We start from the raw sequence: 27,616 nt of genomic DNA, 5'->3' as shown, positions 1-27,616 counted from the left end.
CGGGGAGGGGGGGAGAGCAAGAGCGTGCCAGGGTGTGCATACACTAAACATGTTTACAGTAAACCAGTTAATCTGAAAAAGTCCCGGTGGGGTTGGCAGCAGCAGGGAAGCCAGACTGCCTCAGTAGGGTAAGGAGAAACCTCCCCTTGCCCTCCCTAAGCCCTGCTGGCAAACTGCCCGCTGGCTTCCCAGCAAGTTGGGCAATATGTGCATCCCCTTATCGCAGTGCTGGGTGGGAGCCAGGCACGATGTCAGCAGCCAGTGACCCACAGACATGCCGTTTGGTGCCTGACTCCATGCCTCAGCCCTTACGGCTCCGCAAGCAACAAGTAACTAGCCCCTGGTCTCCCGCACACAAAATGCTGTTCGGCTCCTGCTTGTACTGGAAAACACTGTTTTTTATAAGTTCGGCAGTGCTTCTTGCAGGTAAGATATTGCCATTCTTGACTATGACTAACAATTATTTAAATAGTGGCTGTCGTAGAGAAATGAAGCATCCCACTTGGGAGCCCAGCCCTGGGTGCCCCCAGACGGGGAATCAGATGGCTGAGTGTTTAGAATAAATCAATATTTGCACAGTTTATTCATGTTTGAGACCTGATTGCCTCAGGTATACAAGGTAGCACTAGGGCTGCAGCATAGTGCCACAATTTCCATAAACAAGGAGTGTTATGTGGTATTTGGGGTTTGCTTGTGTCAGAAGGGGTTATTAACCAGCTCTGTTTGCCTTTTAGGTTTTACTGAAGCCGGAGCCTTTGCCAGCCCAAAAGAATGTGAAAGTGCGACCATAGATGATGTGAATGAGAGCCTGGAGGTAAGAGGTTGGCTGCCTCGGCCAAGACAGGACCTGCCTCACCCACACCTTCTGTGGTGGCAGGAGGAGCAGGGCCCTGCCGCCTCCGCAGGGCACAACCTGTGTATTGCTTTTATGTCTTTTGCTTTACATGCATAATGTCTTTTTAAATCCTACTTTCAAACATAAAGTGCTAAGTATGTTAAATGCAAGTAAAGCCAGTCAGCTGAAAGCTTGTGTTTTATGGATTAGTGGCCCTGTCTCCTCGGGGCCCGGCATTTCATAAGGGAGTGAGTGACCAGACAGTGACCCTTGAACATGGCAGAAATGGTAAAGCACTGCCAGGGCACGGCCTATAAAAAAATACATGTCACACGTGATTGAGACATTTTTCTGTAAAACAGCAACACGGAGCTAATAGCTGGAGTTGGGGTCCACATATCAGTACAGACCATCAGCTTCTGCCTGGAGTATTGCTCTCATCACACAGGGCAGAAAAAAGGCCGAGGGCAGCACTTGCAGAGGAGATATTCTCCCAGTGGTTGAGGCTTTTTCCTCCCCCAGACATTTGAATTACATTATTTTCTTTGTATGACTGATGCCCATTGCTTTCAACAATGTTTCTGCAAGCTGCAGCCAGAGAAGCAGAGTTATCCATTGCTGGCTTCAGTAGCCACCACTGAAAATTGGACTTGCACTTTTTCTTGCATTTGTGTAAGCTCAAAGTAACTGGTGTCCATTATGATGTTGTGTTTGGCTGTGGAGTTTACCACGGCTCTGCATAGTCCATGTATGTTCATAGGCACACACATATGGACTGAAAGCTATTTATATGGATATAGAGCAATAGCCAGATAAAAATACAGGAACTTTATTCTTTACACACATTCACAAACATATATTTTTACATACACAAAAAAAGACAGAAAGTCTACAAGATGCCAGCAGTTAGAAGATAAGAATAACAAACCAGTGTTTTGTATAGAAAGACAATGCACATATTTGTTTATAAAGGCATCTTTTCATATCTAGAAAAAAACCCCCAAACCAACCCATACCAGTTCTTTATCTTGAACTCACTATAATGGAAAAATCCTACCTAGTCACTGTTTTCAAAAAGATTATGGGGAAATCAGGGTTAATTAAGCTATATAATATTCAAGCTCGTTCTTGCTCTGCATTTAAAAAAAAAAAAAAGAAAAAAGAAAAAATATTTGACTACTTTCCTAAATTAATTCCAAGGCCTTTTCCTCTTCAACTTAGCCTTTTTTTCCCCTGACTCCATAGAAATATTCAAAATGCTTTAATGACATGATTGCCAAGGGTGAGAAAGCTTCAATCAATTTCCTCATCTGGACACTGCAAGAATCCCTGGATCGCCTGCGGGCTGCTCAGGAGAAATGTGAGGCCCCTCCTGAACCGACCCCATGCTCCTCTTTGCTGGGCGTTGGACAAAGTGCCAGTGGAGAAGCACTAAGGAAATATTTTTTATCTATAGCCAGAGCGAGCTAAGTGTCTGCATTTCTTGGGGGGGGGAGGAAGAAAATAAGATAAAAGACACCTCAGCCACAAGGTAGAAAGGCAAGGTGCTTACCCACTGTGCAGGCAGGCGTGTGGGAAGCAGGGCAGCACCAACGCACGGGGTGTCACCGTCCCCGCAGCCCAGCCACCGATGCTGAGCAGCAGCCCAGGGTCACGGAGGCAGCAGGGCCTGCTCTGCCCTCCAGAACTGCCTCTCCCGTGGCTGGGAAGAGACACTTCAGTTATATTTTTCCAGTAACTATTTGGATAATTTTGGCCACGGTAGTACTGACTGGCAGCGCTGTGAAGGCAAATGCCACTTAAAGTGTAACAGAGACTTTGCTGCCACAGTGACAGGTGATGGAAAAATTGGGTGTTGCCAAGAAAAACATAATTTTTTTTTAAACAAGGAAAAATGCTTACTTTGATCAAGTCAGCTAGTGGGGGCACTTATCAACCATGCCCAGGTCAATGGGTATGCCTAGGCTTTGCTTGGGAAGGGGAGGCTTCTATATTCATTTTCACTCTGATGTGTTGTTTTTCTCTCTCTTTTTTTTTTTTTTTGCCCTAACCCACTGGAAAGTTTGCAAGCAGCTCCCTCCGTGCCCGCTCCCACTAGCACCTAGCAATGGTGGGCTGGTGTGTGTCACCATTGACAATACTCAGTACTGCAAACCCATGTGCAACAAGGTAAATAGTCATGGTTTCCTGCTGGTATATTGCTGACCATTAATTTACAAGTCTTTACTGTGTAATGCATAGTTTTCCTTCTTATACTTTTTTTTTTTTTTTCCTTCTTTCTTTCTTTTGGGACGAGAGAAGTCTCTTCTCTCACTTAATCAGTAGGTTTAACGTCATCCCAGAGGACGTCAACTTTCAGATTTGTCACCGGTTTCAAGGTTGGATCTATGTGTTCAGAATATTGTGGTAGGCATTTGTCATTTGAAGACCTTTATACTTTTTAAAAATACTCTCTTTTAGCCTCACTCCATTCCCCCCCCTTCACTATTTCTTCCCATATCCTATGTACAAGTGGAAAGCATAGTTTTTCTTTTTTTTCTTTTTTTTTTTTTTTCCTTCTTTCTTTAGGGTAGGGAGAGGTTGTAGTGTTTGTATTCACCTTCACTGGCTGAATGTTTTGTCATCTTACAGTTACCATGAAGCAGCATAAGACACTGTTTGTTTGGTTTTTTTCCCTATGTTTGTTTCCCAAGGGTTATGACTTTCAATTCCTCAGAAGAAGTAGGCTGTATGAAGTATGTGGCAACGCCACCAGGTTTTCCTGGACAACGGAGCTTGGTGGGGGAAAGGAACTGGCTGTTTGTAACCGTGAGTATTTCTCAGACACACCTGGTCACAGGGACAGGAGGCTCAGTCTGTTTTGTTTAGAAAAAGGAGAAAAGTTTCTCCTCTTTTGGTATGTGGGATATTGTGAGAGTGGACAAACTGCTGAACGAGAAATTGTGTTATTTTTATAATTACCACAAAGGCCTGGGCTGGTGAGCATCACTCTTTCAACTCGGGATAGCAAATATGACATGTATGCAATGTTTGTGGGAAAATGCACTTTTTTTTAATAAAAAAAAAAACAAACAGTAAATAGGTATCACCTTGCCACAACCCTACATTGCACAAGGGCTGTGTGACCTGCTGGGCAGCCAGCAGTAGGACATATAAATGCTGTTTATCTTGCAATAGTACTTGAAGAACCACAGCAAAATTGGCCACCACCTGCAGTATTGGCTGTGTGTGTACAACAAAACCCAGCTGCTGGCCCCCAGCCAGCAGGGCTGCTTCTTTCATGTGGCAGCCCAAAGGTTTTAAGACTGCTCGTATTGCGTCCATAGGGCAATCCGTGACCTGCAGTAGGCTGTCTGTCTCCGTTGTTAGTGCCTTAATTTAAAAATAAGTGTATGTATACATACACAAAAGAGTCAACCTATCTCTCCTATGGTTAATGGAAAATATTTTACTGTTGACAGTGCCTTGTTGCTAGAGCAGTTGTTTCCCAAGGCTTACCAAAAGCAATCATCTAGGCACTTTTATTCCAACTTAAAGTCTTTAGTCTGGAAAATGAGAATGCCAATGCTTGTTTAAAGATCAGGACAAATCTAGGCTAATTCTGCTGCTTTTTTTTTGTCATTTTTGATCTTTCCAGCCTCTGACATTGCCATCAGTGGAGCTGAATCTGCCTATTTCCCCACCAACACCACCTGTCTGCATACACTAGCCTTCACTGAAACTCAGACAGAGCAGCTAAACATCTTCCTCAAAGAGCTTGGTGAGCAAGGCATCAACGGCTCCAACCGTGACAAGGAGGCTGATTGTATCATCTGCGGTTAACCAGCACCAAAAAGCTTGTGCCACCAACCAGCTCTCTGTAATTTGACGTGGGTATTTTGACAAGAGGAGCTAAACATTGATATCTTTGTTAAGACATGTAAACATACAGCTTTTATTTCATTAAATGACTAGAGATCACAGTCATAATCTGGCCTCAGCTCTGGAGTATAGGCTAAACCTAATCACATAGGCCATGGCAGAGGTGTTTCAAAGAAAGATCACTTTTATGGCTTAAATTTGTCTAGCTGGAATTATATAAGCATTAGAGTTGTTTAATGGATGCAGTTATTAGTTAAACACAATAATTGTTATCAGAAATCGTCTCCTGTCAGGGATCATCTTTACTGAGAAAAGGCCGTGCTTTTAGTTGCTTTTACAGTTGCCAACTAATCACGATTGTTGCTCTGATGACCATTAAAGCAACACAAGTCACAACAGTTACTGTCTGTAGGGGTATAATTCTTTATTCACACACCTGCTTGATTGGGAGTTAAATCAGGCTGCACATACAGCTGTTCAAGCTGCTTGCATGTGATTTTCATGAGCTACAGACTTGTAGTTTGTTGGTGGGACAACCGAAAGGGTTTGCCTGTATTTAGCAGCTTGAGGACATCCCACAGAAAGATATAGCCTTTAGGAGTCAAAAAGTGCCCCGTATGCTTGCTGTAACCAGGCAAAATGACAGAAAAAATGCAACATCCCCATCCAGTACAAAATGTGAGAACTAGGATTGCCCTAAACTAGCAGATATGTGTCTTCTCTGCCAAAAAGGTGGAGGTGGGTGTTGAGGGACCTGCCTGAGAAGCTCTCTGGTTAGCCTGCTAGAGATCAGTTTCAATGTCCTCTGTTCAGCCCCTGTGGGGCTCTGGAAAAAAGTCCTATTGACCCTTGATTTGCTCTAACAGCTATGGTGTCCACTCTGCGGGATCCTGGGCTAAAGTGTGCTTCTGCACTCACACGTCCTCGTGCTCCCTGGGTGTATGTGGCACACACAGCTCTGGGGCCTCCCTTAGCCAGAGATTGTGGTTACCACAAGTTGTGGCTTAGCTTTGGTGGGAAAGTACAAAAGGAACCGAGGTCTGGTTGGTGATAGAGTTGGGACAGGCCATATTTAGGGCCTTTATACCCCTCCTGCACACATACGTACTCTGGAAAACCAAAGCCACAGTAGGAAGTGTAAAGAGCAGAAAGCCCAGGCCACTGGCCACCTGGCACTGGGTACAAGTGAAGACCAAAGACACCATAGCACTAGAGACCCAGTTTATTTGTACAGCTGCAGCTACAGAACAGACAAGTATATGCATTATTACGAAATCTAAACAAAAAGCTTAGTTACTACTTGCTTGGTTTTCGGTGGAACCCAGGCTTGGGCTTTTGTTTTAATTTTCTTCTGTTGAGCAAACACTGACGCCACAGATCTGAAGACAGCCGCATCATCTGTTTGTCTTTGCTTTCTCTACTTCACCTTTTCCCTGTTCCTGTGAATGTCTCAGACACAGACAGCATGGTTATGTGATACATTTTGTCTAATTGACCTTTACCTCATTAATCAGTTAAACGATTCAGCTATAGAAAATTACATACTATCTTTCTGACTCAGAATCCAGTCATTACAAGCAAAAAAAAACATGGCTTGCTTTTGAGCCCAGAACCAGTCAGTCATCTGACCGTGAGCGTAGCAGACACACCAACGAAGGGATGAGTTGGCTGTTTATAAGCTGTGAGCCAGTACCTTAACTCACTGTGTTGCCTCCCCAGAGCACACCTCTGGCTGCTGGTATGTCCACCTGCATAACTGTGGTCACCTCAGCTGAAGGCCTAGGTACTCCTTACAGAGTAACTACAGAAAGGCTTTCCTGACACTAGTTAAGAGAATACAATGCTGTATTATACTTGCTTCTCTTTCAGTCTTCTTTGCAGACCATTATAAAGCAAGAGAAGAAGTCGGTCTAGGAACTAAGCCAACAACAGTAATTACAATGTAGAGAAAAAATGGAAGGCAAAGTGCTGAGAAGGGTAGTACATGAAGACAAAATTATACACAATGTCTTTTCACAGGAACTTAGCAGCAATAGACTTGGAAACCCATGGTTTTTGGATGGATCCTAGGCAGTAACAGCCCTCCTGGGCGATGTTATCGTCCTGAGCCATCCTTCCCAGGGCTGGGGGGCGAGACAGCCTGTGCTGGGGTTGGCTCACACCGAGCCCTGCAGGGAGATCTGCGGCACACGCTTCATCCTCCAGATCACCACTGCGGCGGGGGGCAGAAACATGAGGAAACTCATTATCAGCACTGTGGCCAAAATCACCAGCAGTATTTCCCATGGGGCCAGGATCGTTTCCACCATGATTTCCTCCATGTCAAGAGTCTGAAGCTGTAAAGCAAAAAAATACACGGCATTACTTTCTTGCAAATAAGCATTATGGCTGTATAGATGTGTTTGGTTTACCCATTATAGGACTGCCAGCCTCTTTCACTTATTATTTTTCATTCTGAAGGACAAACATGTTTTTCCTGGCTGCAGGCCCCAAAAGAGTTCCTAGTCTTTCTCTCTCTCTTTCTCTGTCCCCTTGAGAGCCTCCTTGGAGCAACAGCCTGCCTTTCCCTTTTGGCTGGGTTGCAGACACCGATTCTGGTGTACGACACTACATCCATGCTGAAACACTGTTCCTGACTCTTGGGACACCTTTTGTAACCTTCTCTTTAAAATTTTGACATTTAAGGCCCTCCCCTCCCACTTAGGGCATCATATCACAAAATGATCATTACACTGACATGTACCAAAGATAAAGCTGAGAATAAAAGGATAAAATACGAGCTTAAGATGCAGAGAGGTTCAGCAGCCAGGCACTGGGGCATATGTGCAGAGCAGAAGCAGAGCTAGTAAGTCTCAAGTCTTTAGTTTTGCAAAATAGAAAGAGTAGACCAGTTAGGAAGGAATTAAATCATGTTGGCTTTGGGACATGGAGCCAGGACTGTTAACAGGTCTGTCCTAGTTAGTCAAGGGCTCAATGCAATTCCTTCAGCCACACACCTGATACCCATAATGAAACCATAATGAGGGTGAATAAAAGGTGGTAGCCAGGGGCTGAGCAAGTTTTTGTTCCTCCACAACCTCTTGCCTCTTTGCCCTGGCAGTAAGGACGTGTTCTGAGGGGCTGCAGTGCTGCCTTCGGCCTAGAAACTTGGCATAGATGGCACCAGAGGAGATCTCAGGTTTGTCCATTACTTTTTAAACTGGGTGGTATGCTGGGTTTCTGTCACTAAATTCTGACCTTTATGAGAAGGAGAAGACTGAAAACAGGGTTGACAGAATATGCTTATTTGGAGAGAGTAAAAGAACATGAGTATAAATGGGAAGCTAGTGAGCTACCAGCAATTTTGTACCTGGCTTAACAGTGCTAAAATTGCCCTCAGCTCAAAGTTTTTTGCTGTGGTCTGTGAGAAGAGGCAGCAGATGTCTGATAACAAATCCTGGAGGATTTAGGTAACAATATTCATTAATGAAGGCTAGCAATCTGTTAGGCAGACTCTAGATGGAGTTTCTCTTGGCTGCTAAAAGAACTGGACTCTGCTACTCAGTCAAACTTGGGCTCTCTGGTGCTTACCTTTCTTGTGCATGCACCTTCTCCTCTTGCTAGAACCAGTTAAGCCTTGTTTTAGAGAGGGAAACACAGAATGACAGTGGAAAACAGTTTCTCTCTCCAGGCTCAGTTGTGCCTGCCCAGGCAGGGTCAGTGTCTGCCTTGCAACAGGACCAAGACCTTTTGAGAGACCTCAGCTCTCAAAAGGTTGTGTCAGGTTTTACAGTTCAAATTAATGTCAAGTCTTGCAAACGGGGGAAAAGTACGGAGATCAGGGGTGAAGCTCACCTTGCTGAGAGCCTGGGGTGTGCTCAGGGCTGTGTCTCTGCCAGCTAAGCCACATACCTGTGGCAGGATGGTCGTTGATGCTGGAATGCTGCCCACCAGGTTCGTTCCCCGAAGCCAGCTGTGCTCTGCCTCTGGTGTCACCTGAGCTACAAAAGAGCTGCTTGGTTTTGTTTGGGTTTGGTTTTCATCTTGTCAGGTCTGCAGCTCTGACTGGTGGGGCTGTGCTCTGGAGCGTGTTAGGCTATGTCCTATTCTGACCTTTCTTGTGGCACTTTTGATATTTTTTTCCTTCTTGCTCCTTTGCTGGTGGATGCAGGTAAGTGTGAGGCTGTTCACAACCAGGGGAGGCAGCTGTGGGAGAAGGGATGTTTGTGCTCAGGGAGCTGCCTTGTGCTGCTTCATTGCTGCACATAGATGCTGCACTGGGAACCTCAGAGGTGGGCCTCCTGTCCTCTAATTCAGTTTTCTTTGTCCATTAATGAATTCCTTTAAATACCTTAACTTCTGACTTAATTTGTGGACTCTTGTTTCTGCATTTTTCTCTGTCAGGCATTTTCTGTTAACTTCTTGCTTCAACTATGTTTGCTTCCTTCTTCAGCTTTTGTTTCAATTCTTGCTGGCTGTTATTTCATTCTCTTCCTCATTCTCCTCTTTCAGTTTGCTGCAACTCTCCTGTTTAGACAAGCAGTTATTCAGCCATAGTTTGCGTGGGAAATCCCCTGTCCTCATTTTCTGCTCTAGTGGTCTCTCACCAGGACCTGGCTAAGGGGAAAAATCCAATGAGAGCAGAGCATTGCCCCTTTCCTTAAACCCTGGCTGTGAGGGAAGGTTGCACCAGTTAGACTTCCACAAAATGAACTCCCAGTGATCTTAATTGTCCTTCACCTACCTATTCTGTGCTTTCACTGAGCTTATGTTCTTGTTTTTTAAGGCTTTGGGCTCTCAGCTTGAGTGCTGCTTAGCCCATGGTGTGAATGCAGCTTGTTTTGTCTTTTGGGGACTGAATGCATCAGCAACTCTTAACTATGCTTGTATGATGAGAGGGTCATGTCACACACCAGTATTACTATATTACATCATTTTCAGTAAGATACATCATAAATCAGGTAGATTTGTGACAGTGGAATCCATCCTGAATAGAAATAGGGGCACTGACAAGTGAGCCTGCTAAACTGTGGTGCTGTGCAACTGCAGTACAGAGGCTGGAGGCCATGATTCAAATGGCCCTTCTCAGTGTTGTGTGCCTGGGTTTCATGCAGCACAGCTGTGAAAGACCTGGGACTGCTGCTCAGTTAACGAGGTGTTTCTCACATTGATGGTGTTTGATACACACAGGTGGTGCAATTGAATAATCTTTCCAAAGAGCCAGTGTCCCTGCCAACTTTCTAAACCTCCAAGGTTTGATTATGGGAGGGTATGAATGAATCAAAACAGCAGTGAGCAAAACATGGCTCTAGAACTACAAAAGCTGTGGTGTTTCTTTCAGCATAAATAAACACTGGAGATCTGCAAGTTCTTTATCTCAACTATCTCAACTAAAATCTTCATCAGTGAATGTGTGAGCATATAAAATCTGGTCTCTAAACCGCAAAATATTTTGCAGTGAAGGATGCTCTATATCAGTCCTGTAAATTTAACAACTGGCTAGAAGAGTAAAGCCTCCGCAAGGGTTGCAGCTGAAGGCAATAAGTGAAATACATTAAATAACTTTAGAGATGTATACAATAATGAAGGCAGTTGAGGAGGGGGAAAAAGGCAAAGAGAAGTGTGATTTCTGGTTGTACCTTCCATTTCCAGTTCCATTTAAGATTAAGGATCACATAGATAATGAGAAAGCTGGAGTACCTCTCCTATGAGGACAGTCTGAGGGAGCTGGGCTTGTTCAGCTGGAGAAGAAAAGGCTCCAGGGAGACATTACAACAGCCTTAAGGGGGTCTATAGAGAGATGGGGAGGGACTCTTTGTTAGGGAGGGGAGTGATAGGATGAGGGGTAATGGTTTTAAACTGAAAGAGGGAATTAGGAAGAAATTCTTTACTGTGAGGGTGGTGAGGCACTGGAACAGGTTGTTCAGAGAAGCTGTGACTGCCCCATCCCTGGAAGTGTTCAAGTCCAGGCTGATGGGGCTTTGAGTGACCTGGTCTAGTGGGAGGTGTCCCAGCAGGAGGGCTGGAACTCTTTAAGGTCCCTTCCAACCCAAACCATTCTATGATTTGAGTGAATCTACACAAATTAAAGTTGTGTTGTTTCTTTTTCCTGAACTATAGTTGATAGAGTATCTTTTTGGGCCCTAAAGAAGGGATCGTCTTATCACAGAGGACCCTTTTGTAGGAAAAAAAAAATCACAATTAAATCCTTACATCCTACAGAGAACAAAATTATAACCTTGTTACATAACTCTGGAAATGGGGCTAGTATTCTTCATTAACTGTGTGTGTTTAATGATATCTAAAGTAGGCCTTGTAAAACTGTATGCCTTAGATTGTGGATTGCTTCACTGCTCCCCTTATTGTAGCACAGATCTATTTATGAATCGTAATATCTTTAAGATCATGGCACACAACTGCTTCAGAGGCCTATAAGCAGGAAACAAAAGACTAGCAGTATAGTATCTTTAGCTGATGTACTTGTCTGCCAGCTTACAGTCTGCTGAAATAAAGAAAAGCTGGAAAATATTGCTTAACCACTTGGTTTGAAGTCTTAACTTTTGATTATTAGGAAAAAGCAAACCACGTATAGGCAGACAGGGTGATTTACCCTTTGGCATGGGCTGCTCTCTTCCAGTGCACCGCATGGATGGGATGCAGCTGAGACAGCTGCCTTGTGGCTTCTGCCCTGTAAGGAATCTACCCCAATCCTCCCCCACCAGCTGAAACTGAGTGCTCATCCTGCCTGCTGCAGGCATTGCTGTATTGAATGCAATCTTTGATTCTAGCTGTAATGAGCCTACGCTAAAAAGTCAGTTATTTTTCTCTGCTAATCCTGAGGTGTTTTTCTCCAAGTTACTCATTAATATATTTTGATTTTAGAGAACTAACAATAGAGAAAAACTTATGACAAGCCAGATATATTTATCCCCCTGTCTTAACTGGGGGAAAGCTATACTTCCTCAGCGTCTCATGAGGCCAAATGCTGAAGGTAGCGATACTGTTATGCCAAGAAAATTGGTTTGCAGCCTACAGAAGCAGTGTAAACTTTAGGACATCTTTCTGAAGCTCAGAGGGGTCATTGTAACATTAGAAGGTCCCCCAGCAGGATGCTTATGGGAGGTGGTGGCCACCCAGCTTGTTACTTGGTCTCAGTTGTGGTTCCTCTGAAGATGTTTAGCACAGGGCAGAAAGAAAATCTGGTATCTGAATTAGCACCTGTCTATATAATTTGTCCTCCTCCAAACTTCAAAATAACTGATTATCATGTAGTAATTTTTAATGCCTACTTGGAAAGGTCACAGATCTAGTACCACTCAGGGAACAGAAAAACAAGTTTTAAAATATTACCCTAGTAAATTCCGAAGTGCAGCCACCAAAAGGCAGAACGGATCAAAGTCTGCAAGGCCTGTTTCATATCAGTGAATTGAGTTATATTTTCTCTTGTTTCTATCAGGATACTCAAATTAGTAACTGCAGCATTTAATGTCAATCAAAAAGTACCTGAGAGCAAAAGACACTCAGTTGGAAGCAAACAATCAATCTGGGCAAAGACTGTTTGCCTTTTTTCATCTTCAGTTCCAACAGAAAATCTGTAATTCCTTCGTCTCGCTCAACATAGTGTTTCAGGTTTACACCCATATTTACATGCTTTTGAAAAGAACTGATTTTGTGTGACTTTTCACTGATTTCTGGAGTTGGATGACTTCAGGCAGGTAAGGACCTCAGCACCCGCAACAGAACAAATTCCTCACTGGTGAATTACTCAGTGTTCTTACTGAGTAAAAGCCCTGCTGCTAAATATTTGTAAAGCAAGCATAAACATGCCTCAGGCTGACACTTGCTTATAGGCTTGTGTGACTGAGTATTTATGGAAACACATCAAGGAAATTAGACCCTTGACTAATGTCCAAACAGGTGAATTCAGTGTTTAATTTTGTGCTGGGTGGCCTGCTTTAAGATTTTTGTTTCGAGTGTTACTTGAAACTCTTGGCAACAGCATTGGTTCCTACCCCAGATGTTCTCATAGGCAAGAAAATACTGACAAATGTAGGCATATGGATCTCAGCAGTAAGTATCACTTGCAAATACCTGCCTGGAAACACATATGGGGAGGCTTGGTTTTGCTGCTGTCCTTGAAGCAGATAGCGGGTGTTTATCATGTGTCTTGTGAAGGAATCCAAATTTGTTTGATGGGCTCTTCCACATTCTACTTGGGGTGGGGGGGAGGAGGAAACAGGAAAATGGTTCCTACATCAAAGAAAATGATCGTGGCTTTAAGAAAGACCAATCACCCAGGACAAATTTTCTACAAGAGCTCTAGGCCATCCATTGTACTATAGATATACTTTTGTATATGTACTATATATATATCTCTGTCATATTTGAGATCAAGTCCTTCCTTTTTCCTCCTCCATCCCTAAAGGCAGGGCTCCTATTCAGCATAAGCTTGGATTTTCATTATCACTGAAACAGACTGAAGCTGGAGCAGGCAGTACAAAAGAACTTCTACAAATCATAGTTGTATTGGGACTTTTGGGAACATCTTGCTCACAGACTTATCATTTCAGAATCAAGCGACAGTGATCAATCACTAGTTTGCCTGATGAAGATGAATACATTTGGATTGGGTGAAAAAACACAATTAATAGTACTAAAGAAAACCATATATCTGAAATGTTAAAGACTGAATATTAGTTACCTCTTTACACAATCATTTTTGATAGTTTAGCGGGTCAGCAATTCCACTTCCATATGCCAATTTAGTATAACAGATGAAACTAGGTATGTGATACTGAGGTTCTGGCATCTTGTACAAACAGGGCTTATAGCTCTTTATGTGGGGAGGGGTTTTATTATCTAGATGCGAGAGCTGTCCAGTTAGGTACACAGATCTACTCAGTTGCTTTAGCACAACTGGAACTGCAGAACAGTTGGTGTTTTGCAGAGGTGTGAACACGTCTTCTCCCAAAAATATACTAATTTTAATGGAAGAACAAGTCAAAAGGGCTAAACTGGGAACAGCGATGAACTTGTTCTGCCTCCTGTTCTGCTCAGTCAGTGATTTCATTCTTTAGCTTTCCAAGTAGGGAAAGTGAGTGTTAACTGTGTACATGCTCTCTAACATAACTGCCAACTTCCTATTAATATTTAAAGATAATTACACATGTATAGACTAGTTTTCTGAAGAGGTCATCACTGCTGCAATGCCCGCAGTGTGCCTTGTAACAGCGTGTGGCTGCAGAAAGGTGAATTCCTGTGCTGCTTCTGCGACTGTGTTTTGTAAGCAGAGGTAGAAAGCAGTAGGAATGTGAAAAGTTCTGAGACCTGGATTTCTTGCACAGTGATTGACTCAAAATGAGGGTGATGATAGAGGTAACTATTACTGCAAGTTGAAAGTGTCACTTAAAACTCCTATAAAAACCAAAAATGAAATTAATGAGTTTAGTACCTTACAGAAAAGGCTGTATTTCAACTTTGTAAAACCTCAGAAAGATCTAATAACACTGCTTTGATCCCTAGAGGGCCAAACCTTTCAAACCAAAATAGTGTTATGAAAATGTTCAGAATCATAAAATATTAAAAGAAATATCACTGAATTTGTATTATAAATGTCTCCTCTACAAGTAACAACTGGATACAGTGCTAATTATAAATATTTCAGTATTTATTTGTAAAAGGATTTCAGCATTTATAAAGCATTCTGTAGTTTAGTCTGATTACTTTTAAGTAAAACCTGTGTACATTTAGCTTTCTGGGAATCAAGTCTGCACATGCATTTCTAGCTGCAAATCTAACTTAGCTGCAAATCTAGGACACAAATGTTGCTTAAATAATTTAAAAAATAATGAAGTTTGGGTGCAGGAATCAGATGTATAAAATTTGGGAGATGTTAAAAAGAAAAGTATGAAGACAGCATACTTAATAATGCAAAAGCAGTAGAACACACTGCTGGGACTTTGCTGGTTTAGTGGCAGTATATTTCACTTCACTTCTAAAGTAAGGAGGTGACTACCATAAAAGTTAAAATGCAACAGAAGCGTTTCTCTGCTACTATTAAAGTATGCATAAATCACTTTTTCTAGACATGTACAGTCTGATTTTTCTATTTCATCTAATAAGGTGTTTTTGTGTTACCTTAGAGTTCCTGGCATATGTCTTAAGTTTTCTGACTCTTGAATGTATTGCGGAGAGGGATGTTATATGCCTCTGAGTCAAATAGACTTTTCCTGTTCTGACATATTTAGACTTTTGAATAAACTTATACAAGCTGGTGGCCTGCTAAATTTAAAAATAAATGAGGGATTGCTTCATGTGGTGCTCTTGCAGACATAGTCCTATAACCATTTAGCAAACTAGCTTGATACTAGTGAACTTAAATTACATGACAAGCAACTCTGTATTTTCCTCTTCATCCCTTTGCTGCTGACAACCTTGTAACCAAATTAGAACTAAATTAGCTATCCCCCTTATTCTTGCAGAAAGGCCAGCAAGGGGTTGAATATGAGTTGAACGTTTGCATCGCTCTCAGCTTGACTACCTGAAACAAATTCTGGCTTTCTCTAAAAGCTCATACAGCCCTGCAGTCGTTCAGTTCTTTTCGTTCCACTCTTACCTGCTCGGCGTCCTCAAGGTGTCCTGCAGGTAAAATGAAGTGGCTTTGTCTGGGTGTCCATCCTCTGCTGTCAGGGAGCCAGAGCCCGTCTTAGAGGAGGTGGTGTTCAACCTGCCAGACAAACCAGGGAAGGTGAGGGCAGTGTCCCCTCGGCTCTGCGAGGCTCAGGTGAGTGCAGCAGCCTGCACAGGTACTTGTTTGTACAGCGGTGCCTCTATCACCTCCCACTTGGTGCTCTTAAAGTGGCACAATCCTTTCCAAAGAAAGGATGAAGCGGTACTGCCTTGACCACAGTTTGCTCAGGCTCAGCAGAACAATAGCTGGCTGTTCACACGTGCACAAGCTGCTTTAGGAGACAGTCACTTGTAGTGAAAAATAATGGCCCTTTTCTTGCCAGGAAACGAGTTGGGCTTTCCTTGTACATCATCTTATTTACCCAGAAGTGAGTAATCTGATAATAATAACCAGTCAGAATCTGAGTAGCACATGCAGCCTTCAGAGCATGAGGGCTGATGCTCCTAAGGTTATTGCAGATCCAAGGGGTTCCTACACCCAGCTCTCATCCAACCAACGTTCAACAACGCACTTGCTACTTACAAGCTTAAATTTATTTAAAAATTTGAAAAATCACAACTACAGTCAGGCTGCTGCAGTGTCTATTACATGGGGTAAAAAACACATAGAAGCCCTTTCAGGGCTTTGCAAAGCCAGCTCTGGCTCTGCTCCTTACTGCTGTGGAGGTGGCACTAAACAGCTCCTGGGAAATGACCCTCTTATCAGTGCACAGTACTGCACTTGTATGATGGCAAGGAAAGATGTGAAGGTCAAACTTTGGCCTGGGTTAAAAACCTTTTGGTGGGGACACTGAAATCTGGGCAACTATGTGTCTTGTAATGGAGATAGCCAAAGGGGTGCAAGTTTGTACCTGCTGAAACCAAAGTTCAGGCTTCAAGCATGTTCCTTTGGATCTCAGTCACCTAACTGGCAATAGATTACTTTTTTTTTTTTTAAATTCTTACAAAACACAGAAAACATGAACTAGGATATTTATACAGGAAATAATGATTACTAAGAATCATTTTTGTGATAATTTTTCTAGAATTAAAAAAAAAAATTCTGAACATTTGTTTTGGGGCAAAAAAATTTTCCACTGTGCAAGGCAGCATCAGTAACTCTTTTTCCCATTTCAGGGAACACTTCATGGAGAGTGAGCAATATTTGCTTGCTTTGAGATTTTAGAGGCTCATGTATTACCACAAGTAGCTAGAGTGTCCTAAGGGGGCCAGCATCTGTAGCTGTGGAGTAGCACATTGCCCTCCTTCCTGAGAGAGCCACAGGGGGAAAAGTCTAAACACAAGGTGGTGGGGGAACATTTCTGCTGTGGCACGTATTTAGACTGACACTAAAAACAGCCCATTTCTCTCTCATACCTGCAATTAGCTCTACTTTTGAGATGACTGTCTAAGCCCCTGGAGATAAGCAAGATAAAATAAAAAAAACTTACCATGGCTGTTGAAGGGGTCCAACTTCATTCTCAGGCTGATGTTAATCATTGTAAACTTCCTAAACTTGATTGGAATACAATGAGTGGAAAACTACTGTACGAGGCCATGCCTGTGGTCTTGTTTCCTTGTGCTCATGGCAGAGTTTGTTTCACAAGAGGAGTCACGCAAGGCTGAAGCCTGTGGGCGGGTGAGCTGATGGGTGCAGGCAGTTATTGGTGAGCTGCAAACCTTTATAAGAAGAGTTTGAAAGTGAAACAGTGCTTGTGGACTCCTGAGTCCCCACTTCCACTCTACATATCTGTTTCAACTGGTTTAACACAGCAACATAACAGTCTGCCTAGATCTTACATAATATAGGATTCAGCAGGTTATATTTTGGCTATGTTACCCAGAAATAGGGTGTTCATTAACAGCTTGTAGCTCTCCCTTTGTGCCAAAGAGATGCAGTGGACAAACTCAGGACTTTGCTCACAAAAGTTTTCCCTTTGCATCTGTTGGGATAACTACAGATCCTGGAATAGGGAAACGTGGTTCTATGCATTATTATCAAGGCCAGGTTAGATGGAGCTTTGAGCAACCTGGTCTAGTGGGAAGTGTCCTTAACCCGGGGGAGGAAGGTAGGAACTAGATGGTCTTTAAGGTCCCTTCCAATTCTAACCATTCTATGATTCTGTTGTGATGAAGGATTTGAATATTCCTGGAGTGAATAATTAAGTAACCTGTGGAGGTAGACCGCCTGCAGGCACCAAACTGTTCAAGCAGAAAGGTGTCTTGGTTTGACGTTAGCCCTGTTGCATTAATCATCCTAAGTAGATACCTATAAGATAGATTGCTTAGTTTGCAGAGAATAACAGCAAGAATGATTCACAGGCCATGACATCAAGCAGAGGGCTGAATGGAAGCCAGAAAGATCCATACCTTGTCACAGAGCAGGGGGTGAGAATGTATACTCAAAATATTTGAGTAATTGAATTTAAGCCGGTGCAGGAATGCTGCGCATGGCCAGTTGCTGCTCTGGAATTACAGCAACGTGCACAGCTACAAGGCAGCCCCTTTGCTGGCCCCTGCATCACCCCAACTGTGAGCTCCCCTTCACTCCCCAGTTACTGTCATACTTTGGCTGTTCTGTCTCCCTGTCGCACGGAGGGTGAGAGGAGCTGGTCTGGCCGTAGCAGCAGGTACTACCTTGCTCAGCTCTCAGCAACCAAGCTGGAACTAACGTTGCACATACGAGTGTGACTGATAGCCAGGAATTCGGATTTATGTATATGGAGGCATGTCCAGATGTTCAACCAGCTTTTCTACTGTATCGTGGAGCCTGTGCAGAGCCTTCACTGCCTGAGCTACATTGAAGTCAATGGCTCCCAGAGTGAGGGGGGAAAAAAAAAAGAAAGACATCTCTGGATGTGCCTGTTGTTATACTGCACAATTCTGGGTCTAACTCTGGGAATACAGAACTTCAGTGGGTGATTGGACTTCAGTAAGAAAGTTCAGAAAACTTTGTCTCGATCCTTTAGCTTGAGCAGGAAGGTGCAGGCTCTGAGCAGCTTCTGCAGTGAGTGTAGAATGTAGGCTGCTTCAGAAACATAGACATTCACCAAGCTTGGTCCCATAGCAATCCCAATGAGGATTTGCCAGAACCTCTGTGGTGCCCACAAGTCAGCTGTATCTGAATTCCTCTACTATTTCATGTAAAAAATTGGCCTTGTCATGGCTCTGCTGATCTCTCTGAACCACATGAGCACTGTAACTCCTGTTGGCTTCTGCGGTTTTTTTCCACATACATCCCACATGGCATGGGACCTTGGGCTTCTTGTGCTGCTACCACTTTGAGGCAGGAGTTGCTGGAGGGGCTCAGGGCAGGTGGCTTCTGGCCACCATTTTTCAGGTACATGAAGGTTGAAGACCTGCTGACTCTAATCCTTTCCCATGGGAAATGTAAGATGGGTGAGTCCCCCCTTTTGCTCATAGCTCTGCATCACCCTAGCAGCACTCTTTATTTCTTCTTTCAGGGGACCTGTTATGGGTGAAGATGGCCAAAAAAAATACAGGCTGGGCAACAGCAGTAGTACTAGGAGTGTCTGTATGGGTAGGTTTGGTGAAGAAAACTTACAGAAAGGGATCAAAATACACACAACTTAAGAGGCTTGTGGGCAAAGGGGAGCTGAAAGATCTCATGGTTGTAAGTGACCTCAGATACGTGCCCAAGAAATCTTTTTTGCTCTGGTGATAAGTCAGCAGGCTGACAGAGCCCTAGGAACCCTTGGACAGGAGTATCAGAAACTCAGTGGGCAACGAATAACAGAACAGACAAAATGGCCTCTGCTTTCATTATAATTCGTTTCCTCTTTATGGCTAGCATTTGCTTAAAAGACAAATCAGGCTAGGAAAGACAGACTTCTATTTTTCATGCTGCTTTATCTGAGTTCACTAGCTACAGCTGCAGAGACAAGGGATAGGTAGGCAAATTCCAGGGAGCTGCCAGACCACAGCGGGGGAAGCACTAAAACTGACAGACAATAAGGTGATACTGGTTGCACTTTCTGTCATTCCAAGTGCCATCAGTGTACATCTCCACGCATTCCTCTTCCCCGTTGCCAGCAGGTTCATTTGAATACCAATTAGTATAGCTCAGCTCTGTACCATCCAGGAACTGGAATTTTCTTGGAATTAGAGATTCTTTCATCCCCAGGTAGGCGTAGGTATTAGCTTTTTTCACAAAGTACAGAATGGCATCATTCTCGCCTGGGTTCCTTGGAGTGGCAATAGACCCTCCAACCTCTTTGCATTTTTGAATCGTAGCGTCGAAATTATCTTTTTTCCCATTGGTAGCAAATATTTTCCCTCCAGATTCCGTTATCATCTTTTGTAAACGGAGGACTGCAAGATGAGGTGAAAGCTGTTAATATTTTATGAATTGTTTTGTGGTCACCTTGCTGCCAATTGCAATTCCTGCTATTTTCCTCCTTAACTTTAGATTAAACCCAGGAAAAAATAAAGGAGAGGACAACTTAAAGATAAAAGAATAAAGACAACCACCAGAAGCTAGAAGAAATCTGAAAAGATGAGGAGAGGGTAAAAAGGGAAGAAACATAAATATACAGACAATGGAATAGGAGAAGCACAAAAGAGGTTGGAAGAGTGAAGGAAATGAGGAATTCTACATTTGGAAAAAGCGTATTATTTTCTTTGAAACTTCTCTGAGAAGGTTTGCAGCATACTAGGTCGCATGTCAGTCCTTGAGTGAGTAGAATCTTAGATGTGATCTGGTTGTGATTGTGTTTTGGTATGTTTTTAGTATTAGGTTTGTTTGTTTGAGGTGCCCATGGAGCACTTCTGCATAGGCAGGGATTTTAATCTGATAAATTTCTGTCTTGCTTGCCAGCTTCAGAGCTGTTACCTAGGTGTGTCCCACCGGTATGAAAAACTAATCCCCCCCTCCCATTTGAGAGTTATCACTCTCCAATCTACCAATGACCAAAATATAAATTAAATGCAATAAAATGGCAGATAATTCTGCCTTTTTCCTAAGAAGCCATTTTATTGCTCATCTTGTTGATGCCCACTGATCCAGCTACAGCAGAAAGTAAAGGCAAGTAAATTACCTCCTTCGAGTCTGGAAATCCGATGTTCTAACTGACGGATAACATCTCCCACTTCATTATCAGCCAGCGGTTGGGAAACTATGAACAGAAACAGCTATTATGCACTTTGTGTTACAGTTTGAATATTGGCTTTAATGATAAAGCAGAAGTCATCATGAAATTAATATGAATTTTAAAATTGTTTATTTGACCTGTTTTAGTTTACTGCTGAATTTTAAATAGGGGATCTTTTCAGACATTGATCTTTCCTGATACATTCCTGGAAACTACCTGTAGGGCAGTGATATTTATGGAAAACTGGGATTAGCAACTTGAGCTAGTCTTCTAAAAGTGACTGAGCCAGACCAGGCAAAACACTAGCACTTGTGCAGTAGGTTTAGTCAATTTTTAACTGTGCTTAGGAATTGTTGACAGAATCTTTTAGGCTGTTCAAGTACTTGCTTGCAGGTCCAACCTAACACCTAGCAACAAGTTTCTTGTGTTATGCGAAATGATATCCTTTTTTCTGTGAATTGAACCATTGCATCATTAAGTAGGAGACATTTAAGCATCTTACTTAATACAGAGAATTAATAAAGATCTGTTAATTTTCTATCAAGTAGAACCTGCATCAGATTATACAGCATAGCACTGAGTTTACAAAGCATAAAAATGGAACACAACAGTACATTTAGATAGAAATGGAGGTGGTAACTGCATACCTGGTACAAATCCTTCATCTCTCCCATTGCCAAACAAGTGCCCCAAACCGGGCAGTAGCCAATTTCCTGCTGGTTTACCTTCAGCACAGCATGGGGACAGGAAAAGAGCTACTCCCAAGATTTTGTGGAACAACCGTGGAGACAGCATTATATAAAGCCAAATGTAAAACAGACTGTTTTACTCTCCAGCATAGAATCCTGCATTTAAAAAAAAAAAAAGCAGTGTTTCAGAATTTTGCTGTCTTTGGTCTGAGATATGGATGTCATTGATGTAGTAGCAAAGTTATTTCAAATAGTTAAAGTATTTTCCAAAAGTCTTACTCTGATAGTCTACAAGAGTTTAAGCTATCGAGTCAAAAATCAAAATATCAAAGCTATTTTTTGTACACCAGATACCATTACATGCCATTTTTCCCATGCAAAAAGCTATAGTTTCAGTCATAATTTTTACAGGCGCACAATATACACTTCAGTAAGAGAAAGCCTGGTTAAGAAAAAGTGGAACATGTTGACTTTACCAATTGGCTTAAGAGGAAAATAATTGTTGAGGCTTATTCTACCATGGCATCTATCTTTTAAAGTATCTTCACCACCTCTGTAAAAGTAGGTAAAAGCTGTAATAAAAATGTTGAGAGACAAAAAAAACCTAAAATGGAAAGGTTTGTGATACAGTCTAAGAGGATTCAACATAATTTAAGTGGAAACCTATTTTAAGATGTTCAACTTACCTAGCAGCTCCAATATGAAATAAGGAAGACTCATTAAACTGTCTAATTTATAGGGTATGTAACTTGAGATTCATCTTGTTATGTACAGGAAATACAAATAGCATGTAATATAATACGGATTTGCATATGACTAGAAATTTAATGAAATTTAACTTGACTGATAGGGATGTGTTTTCTTCAAGAGGTAAACACTTAAAATGTGAGAAAAATATTTAAGGGTACTTTCCTGATTTGTAGAAACATTTTCACACGTTTTAAAAAACCCACCCCTGGAGCAGAACAAAGCAATTTCTCAATACATATTTGAAATACCCAATGTTTCCACAGAACGGCTGTGTAAATGTTAAATCGCAAATGTCACTGAAGATAAGCCAAAACAAGGAGTTCACCTGAAATATAATATGCACCAGGAACACCAACATCATTTTCATTACAGATTGAGGACTTATCAGTGATAATTATGTGAAGTCTTATAACTACATAGAATCTCATAATTGTAGCAGCGAAGCCAAAAGACAATGGTACATCTCCAGCATATGTAACAGCCACAGAAGCCACAGAAGAACATACTTCAATAACTCACAGAATACTCCAGGAAAAGTTTATAAATCAAAAAAACCACCAGTTTTATCCAACAGAACAATGGCCTGTTAGTGAAGGAGAAAGCTGCTCCAAACCAGTCCTGTAAGCACAGAGGCCTCAATATGCAGAGCATCATCACCAAAATAGAAATGCTTTGCCATGCACTTTTAAGTTAGTCTCAGTTGAGAGTTGTTTCTCTCTAATGAAGCCTTTTAGGAAAGGAGTCTGAAGCTGTGCTCCAGTTCAAACAGATATGGTGCTGTCACATCATCTTTGTGGTGTCAGGCCAGCATCGTGATGTTGCAGAAATGCTAACAACTGAGTTAGTTGAGAAATAGGTGCTTTTAGATTACATAGGGAACATCAGCAATATCCCTATTAGTCTAAGGTGCTGCTGGATCTAAGTAAGCCTAGATTACCTCCATAGGTACTCCACACCTGGACCCTGCACCTTCATACTTACCTCAACATCTGATGTAGAGTCCTTTGTCATTGGCACTGGGCCCACAGAAGCCTGACTAATTCCTGCAGCATGTTTATTGAGTGCCCTGGAAAAGGCACCAGTCCTGTGAAAAATAAATAAGCAGTACCCAGGTGCATGTACCTTGACAGAAGAGGGCTGTTTTGAATTTTCATAAGTAACCTTTGTTTAAAGTTTCTTGTTAAATGTCAAGTTTCTCAGCTTTCGAGTGTTTGACTTAATGCTTTTAACATTCTCCTGGCTGAGGTTTTCTAATTGTTTTATGGGAAAAAAACCAAACCAACAGAGAACATGAGACAAGCCATTACCTGGGCGGTCCAGATGAGTCCTAGAAAAGGTCATTGCCAGAACCTGGGCCTTTGAATCCCTGGTGAGAACAACTAGCACTTCAGCTGCATCTGGAAAAATCCACAGGTTAGGCAAGAGTGAGAAGAGGATGAGGTTTGGCCTCCATTAGTGGGTTTCATGTGCTGACTGATGGCCTGGGAAACCTGGAGGGAGACAGAAATTTTCTTGTGTGACAGACTCTTGAGAAGAATTAATGTAGATTTGATAACTTCTAAACGAAGAGGCTAGAAACTAAGCTAAAATAGATATTTAAAAATACTTACATTTTTTTCTGCAGTTGATTGATTACCAAATATGACAGTTTTATAGAATACTCTAACTTGTAAACTATTTTCTGATCTTGCTTTGTGACATGTATCACAGAAGCTCAGCAGGATTCAAGGATACAGATTTGATAAAGAAAAAACAATTTATTATTATTGAGGCAACTTTTCTTCTGTGTTTCCACATTAAGAGATATTATAATTTCAGTGGTAGTGAAGCAAATGGATATTCTGACAGTAGTATGTGTTACACAATGTAGGTAGGTAAATGCAAAACATACTAAGGACAAAAGTTGGTCAATATAGAAATATAGGCATAAAAGCTGAATTTTAGTTTATGAAAGGAGGTGTGTGTTCTGTCCATAAGCCTGTTTGTTAGCCCTTCCTTTGTATACTTAGCCTCCTGAAAGTTATTTTTGTTTCCTTCACAGTGCTAGTTACACCGCAGATAACCTTGAAAATTCTTTTCTTATTCTCTCAGTTTGTATTTCAGTGGCCCCAACTCAAGTTATATTTTTTTACATTGATTTTGTGCTATTCTGCTATTGTTTCCATCCTACCTTACTATTGCCTTGTCCTGTGCTTTTTACATTTGTTTTTCTCTTCCAAATAACTTTCAGACTGTCCCCAGCAGCTCCCTTATGCCTCAGAATACCAGGACGAGCACAGAGCATAAAGGACCTGGTGTCTCCCCTTCTCAGAGGAGGTTAAGGCTATTTTTGCTGAGCTTCAAAAACAGGAAGCAAAGAATTCAGAAAGATATGGATACCTGTAATGGCAAACTTCAACCTGGCTTTTTTTTTTTTTTTTTTAGAGCAGAAAGTCTCAATTTTGCCTGTAGACCGTGTGATCGATACTTGTAAATATTGTTGCCATCTTGAACCACTGAGAAGTTATTTGTGAAGGATCCAAGTAGAGGTCACTAGATTTCTCTGATTTGTCACTTGGTGCAGCTCAGCTGAAAAACATGGAAAGAAATAGTTTTGTGTTTATAACAAATAGAAAGCAAGACAATAGCTTGTCTCTTTAATAGTTGTTAGTAGCAAAATAGGCTTGTAATGGGAGAGAGAAAAACAGCCTCATATGAACCAGATGAAACTATTATTCCATGTATTCTGTAGTTATTCTCCATTACCTGCAGAGGAAGGTTAAATTGTTCACTATGGTCTTTACTACTATAATTACCATTGCTGCAGCCTCCTCAAGGGTTAAGGTACCCTTGCTGTACCCTCCTGAGCCACAAGGGCAGAGATGGGTGAATGTTTCATTCCAGATTTTACTTGGCATCACACCTGGTTTATCACCCTTGAGCCAGTTCTGCCAAACCCTGCTTTCCTGACAGGGACTTCAAACCAAATCCAAGTCCCCTTATCATTATTAAAGGTGCGACTCTAATTTCCAAGCATCCTGTATTGATTGTGCTTTAAACCCAGGCATGTTTGTATAACTGTAGGTTAATATGATTTTATAACAGTACTTTTCAACTTCTGATAATGAAAATCATTGCAATCTGAAGCTCTTTGAGGTCCAGACAAACATGCCCGTTATACCATTACACAACGCTCCCAAGAACATTGTTTTCCTCTTGTTCATAAGTGTAGTAATAGGGTCATTATTCTTTCTGCCACTTCTCACTGTGGTTTCAAAACCAGCTAACAAATGTCCTGGTGGCAAATATTTCTTCTCCTATTTGCACTTACTCTTTCTTCTGAAGGAAAGCTGCAAATAAATGTAAAATGTACGGTTAACCTTTACCCTGCTTTGTATTTGCAGCACTAGTAGGGTATCTTGGCAGCAAGTACTGGTATTTTTCCATGTATTTGTTCTTTTCTCTCAAAAAGAACAGAAGAATAATGTAATTCTTCTTAGGTTCAAAATTAAAAATAAATAAAGGAGGCACTGGTCACAATTTGTACATGATAAGGTGGCCCTGCCAGCCTGTGTCACATCCTAGCAGTGACTATGTTCACATAAGGTTGCATTTGAACTCAACTTTCCCAAGAACCATGGGACTTGGGTTTTTAAATTAAAATTCTACAAAAATCTGGAAGCCACAGCAAAATACTTAGTTGCTGTAATTGAAGGTGAATTAGTTTCTATGTAGTAGGCATTGATGGGGTGGGGGAGAAGGTTTTGAGTGCTCAAAATTGCTAATAGTATTTCTAAGATAGAACACCTAATTAAATTATACAGTTATAAAAGAGGATATCACTCTACAGAAAATTTTCTCTGAAATCATTTCTATGGCCATATAAACTCTCACTGCTAAATATACTGTAATAACAATTGCATTAAATTTCTCTTATGTGATACACAATCCATTTGCTTCAGGAGGGACTGAAGTTTTGTGACCTTTTAACTCGTACTAAGATGTTAATTCTCAAAATTTGCTTTTATAGCATTCGAGAAGTGAATAAGTTATTTTCTGAATTAAACATCTTACTGTTAGATTGCTTTTCTGCAGGAAATTATTATAAATTAAGAAAAAAAGACAAACCTGGATTTTTCCTGGTGTGGTCATTATGCACTAGGGATTATTTTTACTCAGTTCATTTCTAAGGAAATATATTTTATCAAAAATTATTTATCCTATAATAATAGAACAGAGAAGCAATTTATTCTCTTTCTTCTTGAGCCTGATCTCTGTGTCCATTAAAAAACAATGTAAGTCCATTAATACCTAAATGCAGAATTTGAATCTTTAACAAAAAAAATAGACTGAAATGCTTTTAAGCATTTTAAACTGCATTTGAGGGTTTAAATAGACAGAAAAAAATAACAACAAACATCTAAAAGAACAACATAATGATTTCTGGAGGCTTTTCTGTTCCTCTGGGGAACTGCAAAGAATAATCAAATAACATTCTACTGAGTACGTACCTTCACCAGGATTTTTATTACCACGTATGAATCCCATGAAGTACAAATGCATTCCAAGCCTGTCTGTAGAACACTGCATTTACTAGGGAATTTTATTTCTTCCGTATATATGATACTGGACGCAATTTTTTATAAAGACGGTGGGAAACTGGCAGATGTCACCTTGATATCTTCAGTTTTATATGAGGCATAGTCAAGATGATGACACAGAACAAGGAGAGCTGCTTCAGAGTGGAATTAAGGGGAAGGCTAGAGCATAGCAAGAGAAGAGCTGAGTATGCTGTTATATGAGGATATTTTGTGAAAATAACTGATGAGTTTCATTCAATTACCTGAAATATTACAGATCTGAGTGCGAACTGTAAAGGGGAAAGTGCTGCCTAGCAGTTCTTTGACTGCATCCAAGGTATTTTTATTTTTAAACAACATAGGTGCTTTATTTGTTTGTTTTGTTTTTGGTTTTTTCCTAATAGTAATGACTTAAGCAGAAAGAAATTGGACTCTGAGACCTAGCCTAGATGTTTTGCTTATTATGTAATAAAAATTAGCTTTTGACTGAGAAAATTATCTTATTTCCCTTAACTGGATAAAAAGTAGCCAACTGTCTTGAATCTGTTTAGAGATAGGTGATATGTTGTGTTAAGCCATTTGTAAGATTTTACACATTCAGGATTTTAACAAGAGGTTTTTATTTTCTAAACACAAATGCAGTGGAAAGAAATGGTTGATTAACTAAAGAAATAGGATACTCCAAGCCTAGGTGGAGATTTATGTAAATGAATATGTGAATTTGGTATAGATAATCACTCTACTGATGTGAACTTTTATTATTTGTTGGTTTTTTTGGTCTTTCTCCAACATGATGCCTTCTTTTGCCAGGTAATCATCTTGCTGTAACAAAAAAGCTGTATGGATGAAAGACTCAAAAATGGCTAAAAAGGTTTACTCATTAAAATACTAATAGTTAAAACACAGAAGGTAGAGGTAGTTTTAGGTAAACCTTCAGCTCCTTCTAGCAGATTTAGTGCAGCTGGTCAGAGCTAGGCCTAGGAAAATTAAAAGTTATCAATTTAGCCTTATCTTTTCTCAAAGTAACCTGAGAGTTAGAATTTTTGTCCATGGTGTGATCTGTTCCCTTCCCATTTGAAAATTTTGGCCAAAATGGTATCGTGGTCATAGGTCTCCAAGGAAGCTATTTTGTAAAGTGGGATGACACTTTGAAATCTGTCCAAC

At 41.3% G+C, this 27,616-nt stretch overlaps 2 protein-coding genes across 3 annotated transcripts; one reads left to right on the top strand and one right to left on the bottom strand.

Annotated features, from left to right (window-relative positions):
• The first annotated feature begins 233 nt into the window (after positions 1 to 233).
• Positions 234 to 5,094, top strand: LOC106887117. The gene is made up of 6 exons (XM_014940523.1): positions 234 to 426; positions 735 to 814; positions 2,081 to 2,195; positions 2,898 to 3,004; positions 3,529 to 3,643; positions 4,473 to 5,094. Exons 1-6 carry the CDS (start codon positions 249 to 251, stop codon positions 4,655 to 4,657), a joined length of 780 nt encoding a protein of 259 aa, XP_014796009.1. The 5' UTR covers positions 234 to 248; the 3' UTR covers positions 4,658 to 5,094.
• Positions 5,095 to 5,232: 138 nt separating this feature from the next.
• LOC106887118 (pulmonary surfactant-associated protein A-like) lies at positions 5,233 to 24,324 on the bottom strand. Of its 2 annotated transcripts, none has more exons than XM_014940525.1 (9): positions 24,273 to 24,324; positions 23,201 to 23,383; positions 21,102 to 21,299; positions 20,401 to 20,478; positions 19,314 to 19,675; positions 16,795 to 17,023; positions 15,291 to 15,401; positions 8,531 to 9,292; positions 5,233 to 7,032 (listed from the first exon to the last, which is right to left on the bottom strand). In XM_014940525.1, exons 3-6 carry the CDS (start codon positions 21,247 to 21,249, stop codon positions 16,886 to 16,888), a joined length of 726 nt encoding a protein of 241 aa, XP_014796011.1. In that variant the 5' UTR covers positions 21,250 to 21,299; positions 23,201 to 23,383; positions 24,273 to 24,324; the 3' UTR covers positions 5,233 to 7,032; positions 8,531 to 9,292; positions 15,291 to 15,401; positions 16,795 to 16,885. The 2 variants fall into 2 exon arrangements, with proteins under 2 accessions (XP_014796011.1, XP_014796010.1); XM_014940524.1 differs by having other exon boundaries at positions 8,531 to 9,202.
• Between the last annotated feature and the right edge of the window lie 3,292 nt (positions 24,325 to 27,616).

Source organism: Calidris pugnax, unplaced genomic scaffold, assembly GCF_001431845.1.
Source record: "Calidris pugnax isolate Ruff unplaced genomic scaffold, ASM143184v1 scaffold39, whole genome shotgun sequence".
Classification (NCBI taxonomy): Eukaryota; Metazoa; Chordata; class Aves; order Charadriiformes; family Scolopacidae; genus Calidris; species Calidris pugnax.
The sequence above is the reverse complement of the archived record's forward strand: the minus strand, read 5'-3'. Positions and strand labels throughout refer to the sequence as shown.

What these genes read in the sequence shown, in the direction of transcription:
- LOC106887117 (XM_014940523.1), top strand. Translation starts at nt 249, where the DNA reads ATGTCAGCAGCCAGTGACCCACAGACATGCCGTTTGGTGCCTGACTCC. An exon ending in TTCGGCAGTGCTTCTTGCAG is followed by an intron (nt 427 to 734) that starts GTAAGATATTGC and finishes TTTGCCTTTTAG; the next exon opens with GTTTTACTGAAGCCGGAGCC. An exon ending in ATGTGAATGAGAGCCTGGAG is followed by an intron (nt 815 to 2,080) that starts GTAAGAGGTTGG and finishes CTGACTCCATAG; the next exon opens with AAATATTCAAAATGCTTTAA.
- LOC106887118 (XM_014940525.1), bottom strand. Translation starts at nt 21,249, where the DNA reads ATGCTGTCTCCACGGTTGTTCCACAAAATCTTGGGAGTAGCTCTTTTC. An exon ending in AGATGAAGGATTTGTACCAG is followed by an intron (nt 20,479 to 21,101) that starts GTATGCAGTTAC and finishes TTCTGTTCATAG; the next exon opens with TTTCCCAACCGCTGGCTGAT. An exon ending in GCAACCAGTATCACCTTATT is followed by an intron (nt 17,024 to 19,313) that starts GTCTGTCAGTTT and finishes CTTCTTATAAAG; the next exon opens with GTTTGCAGCTCACCAATAAC.